Here is a 7,740-nt window from a genome sequence, read left to right on the forward strand (position 1 = left end):
CCGGACATGTGCTCAGAGCATGCACTGACCAAATGGCAAGTGTCTTCACTGATATTTTCAACCTGTTCCTGGCTGAGTCTGTAATACCTACATGTTTCAAGCAGACCACCATAGTCCCTGTCCCCAAGAACACCAAGGTAACCTGCCTAAATGACTACTGACCCGTAGCACTCACATCTGAACCATGAAGAGCTTTGAAAGTCTGGTTATGGCTCACATCAACACCATCATCCCAGAAACCCTAGACCCACTACAATTTGCATACCGCCCCAACAGATCCACAGATGACGAATGATCTCCATTGTACTCAACACGGCCCTTTCCCACCTGGACAAAAGGAACACCTATGTGAGAATGCTATTCATTGACTACAGCTCAGAGTTCAACACCATAGTGCCCACAGCTTCTTTATTTTTACGCTGCTGCTACTCACTGTTTATTATCTATGCATAGTCACTTTACCCTACCTACATGTGCATATTACCTCAATTACCTCAACTAACCTGTACCCCGGCATATTGACTCTGTACCGGTACCCCCTATATATAGCCTTGTTATTTCTCTTTTATATTTTTCTTAAAACTGCATTGTTGGTTAAGGCTTTAAGGGCTTGTAATTAAGCATTTCACAGTAAGGTCTACACCTGTTGTATTTGGCTCATGTGACAAATAAAATTTGATTTGATCATGTGCAATCACAAGATCTCACTCAGCAACTAAATTCAACACAGGTCAGGTACTAGGCTAGGCCTAAATGAACTTTCCATGTAATCTTGTGAGTGAGAGTGCATTAAGGTTGCTGGTCTTAACCTGCCAATGAATGGCCCCATTGTTGAGCCAATGAGATGTGTATAATAATAGCACAAAATGGTGTAAAAGGTTGAAAGAGAATGCAGGGCTTTCAATCTGATTGAAGCAGGCATGAATCGTAGTATATTCTGACTGACCATAATAGGCCTACTAATACGATACTGGTAGTGGTGCCATGTCCTACCTCTGAGCTTGAAAAGCTTCAAAGCCCCTAATTCTCCAAAGAACTTTAATGTTTTCAGTTTACAGTTGACATTCAGTGTTTTTTTCTCCTTCAGATGGTTACTTAACCATCTTAGTTAATGATTTTTTCAGAGTCAGCTGACTCTCAGAGGCACACTGAAGAATATGGAGACTAAGTCTAAACTTGTTACACCCTTAAGTAAGACATTGCCAAGCTAAGTATGGACGCTGGGACAGAGCCAACCCTTCAGATAGATAGCTGTGTTCATAATCAAATCAAATAAATTAGATCTCAACTTGCATAAAAGTCAGTCAGATACCCTTCTCAACTCTGTTAGACTGGGCAGAGAGAGGACTCCCTGTGGGTATTGCAGCTGATCTAGGATAGTTTGTGGGCGTGGACTGTGGCTAATTTCTGAGGGTGACATCAGAGGGGCTGACGGCAGGGATCCACCTGCTCCTTTCCCTCAGTCAGTAAAGGCTCAGCTAAACAGTGGGTCCTGCAATCATGTTAATCATGGCATACATAACAACCCACGTTTTGCAACACAACATAGAATACAATGCAAAAACTATAAACATGTACCTACTACAGATCATGTAAATGTTGATCAAAGTTATGATTAGCTACAAAATGTAATGTGTAACATGATAAGAGCATAAGTGACAAAGAAAGTTGTCTGCGCAGTCATGCTTCCTATTAATATGAGCTAGGCACACAGGAGGGCTTTCCATGAAAGAACGGGAGATAAAACTCTATCCCATAATGCGCATAGCCACCAAGACCCGCGCATGGTGAACAATCTGTAGCAGCAAACACTCAGTTGTCTAATCCCAAACCTTAATCCTGAGCTGTGGTGGTCTCATGGAGTGTGAGTACCTGAAATGATTCCTGACACCTGCTCTTAGCAGTAGGCCTACCAGTAGGCCTAGGACTTACTGAACATAAACATAAATGCAACATGCAACAATTTCAAAGATTTTACTGAGTTATAGTTCATATAAGGAAACCAGTCGATTGAAATAACTTAATTAGGCCCTAATCTATGGATTTCACATGACTGGGCAAGGGCACAGCCAATCAGAATTAGTTTTTCCCCACAAAAGGGCTTTAAACAGACAGAAATACTCCTCAGCAACCCATCCCCAGACCAGAGTATGTGAGCGGAGTGGAGTGGAGCTGGAGCGGAGTGTGCCCAATTTGACTGGAGCACGGAGCAAAATTCCCAAAGACTGAAGCATAGGTCTTCTCGCCTACGCTCTAATTTCACTTCAGTGGCGCTCACTTCACGAGCTCAGGGCATGCCCGGCCCTGCATGCATTTGTAGTCTACTTGTGTGCTGCTATAGCCCCTTGCTTTAGCTACTGTCATGGAGTTTGCTAAATATTTTCAGAAAGAAACTGATTAAACTCACAGGTTCAAAATCAAAGTGACTTACAAAGATGAGGACCAAGCGCAAGAGAGGTAGTGCAGTGATGTAGTGTCCACTACTAAAGAATCATTGTGGAATCTGAAAAGACACATATCCCAAAAGCATGATGGTGTACTTACTACGTGCACATGCTAAAAGAAAGGAATGAGGTGGGTAGATAACTGTGTCATTGTAGCAAAGTATTAATAAACAAAAAATCTGATCTCTTAAATGTTTGTTCTATAGGCCATAAACAATAGGCCAGAATTGATTTTGTCCCAGAACTTTTTGGAGTTAGAGCTACAGGATACAACTTTCTGCCTGAAGAAGCTGGCCTTTGCTTTCCTGACTGACTGCGAGTATTAGACTACACATTTTAGAGTGGCGTTGTCCCCAGCACAAGGTACACCTGTGTAATGATCATGCTGTTTAATTTGCTTATTGATTTGCCACACCTGGCAAAGGAGAAATGCTCCCTAACAGAGATGTAAACAAATTTGTGCATAACATTTTAGAGAAATAAGCTTTTTGTGCGTATGGAACATTTATGGGATGTTTTATTTCAGCTCATGAAACATGGGACCAACACTTTACATGTTGCGTTAAAATTCTTGTTCAGTATAGTTGCCTAGTTTAGCAATAGGTGAGACCTGTCATCAAGCTTCACTGATCATATATGTGAATGTACATACCTGAATAAATTAGTTCGCCTTAATCTCATATTCTCATCTCATCACAGGCTACATCACATAGAGCCTACTTTTGCAAAACATGAAAAATAACTGTGTCTGTAATCAAAGGCACTCTTGATCACAATGACTGGAATTCTATCAAGAGATAAAAACCAAAGGGCCTTGAAACTATTGAATCAATACACTGTCCTATCAGACTGGTGATAAACCAATAAAAAGTAGTCCTCTCAATGATGAAATTGTTAATGTTAATTGTTCTTCCATTGCAAAACTACCATTCCAGTATTTTACTTGCTATATTGTATTTACTTTGCCATCATGGCCTTTTTTGCCTTTACCTCCCTTCTCACCTCATTTGCTCACATTGTATATAGACTTGTTTATACTGCATTATTGACTGTATGTTTGTTTTTACTCCATGTGTAACTCTGTGTCGTTTTATCTGTCGAACTGCTTTGCTTTATCTTGGCCAGGTCGCAATTGTAAATGAGAACTTGTTCTCAACTTGCCTACCTGGTTAAATAAAGGTAAAATAAAATAAATTTAAAAAATGGTGAAGATTACGTCATTGTAATGTTGTTGTCGCAATAGAGAGCCATTAAATACTTCGGAAATGTATCTGTTGGGGAAAATATTAATCAAGGAAATACATCATGTTATTCCCTCAGCCACTATAGTAAGGGGAAATTTGACCAGGTCAATGCATAGAATGTGATATAATGAAGATGGTATCAACATGTTCCAATATTGAATAAGGACATGTTGGAAAGAGACAGGCTTGACTGCACAAAGATGTCAACACTAAAAACAAAACATGGAATGTCATGAGTTCTAATCCTGCCCTGGAAACACAATGGGTATTTAATCAGCAGCACTGGCTGTGATACATTCCCTAAATCCCTACATTTCTGGATGTTTTTGTTGTTATGTAGTCAAACAAAGTGGCCAATGTTGCTTACTAGTAGAACACATATTTTCTGACAATCTAACCAGCACTTATGTAGCCTACATTGACGTCGGGTGTGTTCGGGAATTCACTATGGAGTGCAGGAGTGCACTTTGGGCTTTCATAATTTCAGAGCGTTGTCAGATTGTCCATTCGTAAGCTTTTAGCTCTCGGAGCATTCAGGCCGCACACTGGATGCTCTGTCCAAGGAGTAGGGTTGATCCAAGCGTTCTGACCTCACACTCACAACGGCAGTCAAGCACCCAAGCTAACTGGCTAAAGTTAGCTAGCTTGCTAGCTCATTCCAGACATAAATGAGAAAACACCTCCCTCTGACCATTTTACTTTCCCTACAGAGCTGGTTAGACTATTTTCATGTTATCTAGAACGTTGGTGACTGTAACATGCTGACCACACCGCTCGCATCGAGTGTGTGAGCTTTGCAAAATAATTTACACATATATGTTATTTAATCAATGCACCCACATTGCTCGCGAGCGTCTGCATAGCCAGGCGCCAAAATAGAACTTGGTTATATTTGTGACGCTTGTCGCACTGCAAGTCCCTCTTCTCCCATATCCTCATTGGTTTTTAGGAGCATATACCCACAATGGGTGATTGAAAAATGAACTGAGGTCCACACTCCAGAGTAGTTGGTGGTGGTAATGCACCTTAAAGTTGGTTGCCAATCGCCATATAAAGTCCAAAGAAGGAGAAGCCTGAAGGAGGAGAGATTACTAGAAACGAACATGGTTTATCCTATTATCTGTGGATTAATTGTCGGAGTAGAGGACCTTGTGCATTTCAGGTAAAATAACAACCCATTGTTTATATCCCAGGACAAATTAGCTAGCAACAGCAAGCTGCCAGAAATGTTTCATGCTTTTCGACCTGTCCTCAAATTAATATAGTTGGTTCAGAGTTTGTTTTGATATTTATACTTGCATGTCCTGACAGCGTCTGGTGTGGGTGGGCAAAATCAACATGCACGTGATGGTGCACGTGGATGCACGCGCGTGAGCGGTCTGGTTAGCATGTAACTAATTTAATTACGTTTTTTACCGACACCAGTCATATTCAACGGGTGTTGAGCGTTCGTAAATTAATCAATTATTCTGCGTTCTGGTACACTCAGACGAGAATGCTCTGAAATCGGAGTAGATAGCCAGAGTGAATTTACAAACGCACCCTCAGGATGGAGCACTTTAACTTACTCTATTAAAGACCTTTTAAATACATCACACAACAATAAACAATGGTGGAGTATGAGAAGCAGACGAGATTAAACAATAGTGTGTTACACAGGATGTATGTACAGACAAGGGATTGTCTCTTGTCAATGAATTTTACCATTGTGCTCTCATGTCAAGCATTTAATCTACTGTAGTCAAACTATGCCAAACTACATTTTCGGTCATTTCAGTAATGAAAATAGCTACAATTTGTAAAATTGCTTTTTTACCTACCACTTTCCCATTGTGAACCAGCTGCTGCTCGATGACAGGCAGGTCGCTTTCTTCATAGATGAGTTGCTTTATGTCCCTAACAGCTGCAGAATGAGGGACCTGGTAGGCCCTCTGGCCAATATACTCATGACGGACTGTCACCCATGGCAACCTAGAAAATACACAAAAAAATCCATGTATTAGTTATTTCTTTGTCCTGGAAAGAATGGCACAGTAAATCATAGACGGCATTCTTCATTTGGTAGGTCACAGGCATAGAGCAACGTCAAGCTTACATGGTGATGTTCAGGGACGATATTATTCAAGCAGTGCACTGATTCCATCACAAATTTAAATTTGTGTAGAATTGTAGTGTACATGTTTCCTTGGTCATCCTGAGTTCACAGGACCAGATGGCTCTTCTATTGATATGTAAAGAGCACAGAATACTGGTAGCACTTAAACATAGGGAACAATGGGGTCAGCAATGCTTGCTTGCAGTTTGTATTGATTAAAGAGAAACCTGAGTAGATAACCTAAGTCACATCCATTTGTTATCTAATGTTTCAATATTGCTTGTGTTTCTTGTGTTTTCTCCTCTGCATCTGAGAAATACTGTCAGAAAAATGACCACCAATTCCAAAAGGTTCAAGATGGTGATAGGCCATATGGACATAGGCCATGTGCACTCAAGTACAAATATCAGCACTTTCCCGAAAGAGAATAGCTAGATCCTGACAGTAATATCTTCTAGTGTAGCAATAACACTGTTTATAACTCTATTTAGGCTCTGTCTGAGTAACTAAATACAGAGATCTGTATGCATATATTTACTTATGCAACAAATATTGATTGTGCAGGCAGCAATAAAGGGTAATAGCTTTGCCTATTCTGCAAACCACTTGAATCAAGCTGCCATCTCTGCAATGTCCATATTTCTACAAAAAAATGGGTGGGGCATTCAACAGGGAGATGGATGGAACACAACATGTTCTAGACAAAGGTTCACTATAATGGAAATGCATCTTCTATAGACACTTCAGAAATTACATTAGGCCTTTATTTTATAGGTGATTGTGACATCTGATTCCAGGGTGTCAAGACAGGTGCTGAATACTGCAATGTATAACTAATTGGTGATAGAGAGAATAATGGTGAGTTAACACCTCAACATAGTTTAACAGCAGTTGACATAACGTTTGATTGGGGATGTTGATGAATAGGCCACTTCCGCCCCCATGTTTAAATTTGAAATGTGTAAACATCGAACTTACCATGGGTCTCGACAGTTTGCCATCACTTCTAAGCCTTTTTCGTGCTATGTCCCCGCGTACACATTCATTGGACTTTCTATCTTCTGCACTGAGCGTTGGGAAACTCCACCCGGGAAAAGACTGTCATACAAACAAACAGGACCGTTATTTTCTCACAATACACCTCACAACGTTTTCACTCGAGCCACTTATCTAATGTATATTTATTGTTATTCGTTTACATTCCATAGGATACGTACAGTTAGCCAATGTTGCGGTTGTAAGAAGCTTCATTTAGCCATTCCCCCTCAATGGGTCCCCCGCTAAGGCTACAATGTATCACTGCGGTGCTCAGTTATCAGCTATTCAGTAAAACCGCCACTCACTTGTATCCCGCCAAGACATTCGTTTCATGATCTTGTAATCCAGCTGTATTTTTTCAATAGAATCTGTGTTTCTGAAAATTATAGATATGGAAGTCGTAAGCAAGCAAATTTGTGAGGCTACTTCCTACATGGTAATTCCTTCAAAGGCGCTGTTTCTAATAATGTATTATCAGTGCATGTGATAACTGCGTCTGTTGCGGGTTGGCTGGACTGCTGGTGGGAAGCTAATGAACTCTGGTAGTTGTAGTCACGGCAGTAACAAGATTAGAAACACATTGCAGTCCCTCTCAAATTGCGTCCATCTAGCTACTTTCTCATATAAACCCATATAATTATGGGTTGCAAAATAAGCTATGGTTATAATATGAATATTTTGCAGGTGATGCATTAGGTTATATGTTACACTTTCTATGTCGGTAGTAAATCAATTTCAGTTTCTCATCTATGTTGTAGTCTTTAGAATTAAGTAGTTGTATAATTCAATATAAAATAATCATCTCTGAAAATGCTTCGATAATATTTATGATTTTGGTGCAGTGCAATTGGCATCAGTATCCACTGCAACGTAGAAAAATGACATCACCCAACCGTAATCAAGGACTTTCAGCACTTTA

At 40.2% G+C, this 7,740-nt stretch overlaps 1 protein-coding gene across 1 annotated transcript in view; it reads right to left on the reverse strand.

The window, feature by feature from the left end:
• The window catches only part of LOC109909449 (sacsin), a 32,270-nt gene extending 25,004 nt beyond the window's left edge, over nucleotides 1-7,266 (reverse strand). Inside the window, exons 1-3 of the mRNA XM_020508486.2 lie at nucleotides 7,127-7,266; nucleotides 6,762-6,881; nucleotides 5,509-5,659 (exon numbers count right to left, since the gene is read on the reverse strand). Coding sequence (XP_020364075.2) covers nucleotides 5,509-5,659; nucleotides 6,762-6,784 — 174 coding nt within the window. The 5' untranslated portion in view covers nucleotides 6,785-6,881; nucleotides 7,127-7,266. The remainder of the gene's footprint in view (nucleotides 1-5,508; nucleotides 5,660-6,761; nucleotides 6,882-7,126) is intronic.
• Nucleotides 7,267-7,740: the final 474 nt, after the last annotated feature.

Source organism: Oncorhynchus kisutch, linkage group LG18 (assembly GCF_002021735.2).
Source record: "Oncorhynchus kisutch isolate 150728-3 linkage group LG18, Okis_V2, whole genome shotgun sequence".
NCBI lineage: Eukaryota > Metazoa > Chordata > Actinopteri > Salmoniformes > Salmonidae > Oncorhynchus > Oncorhynchus kisutch.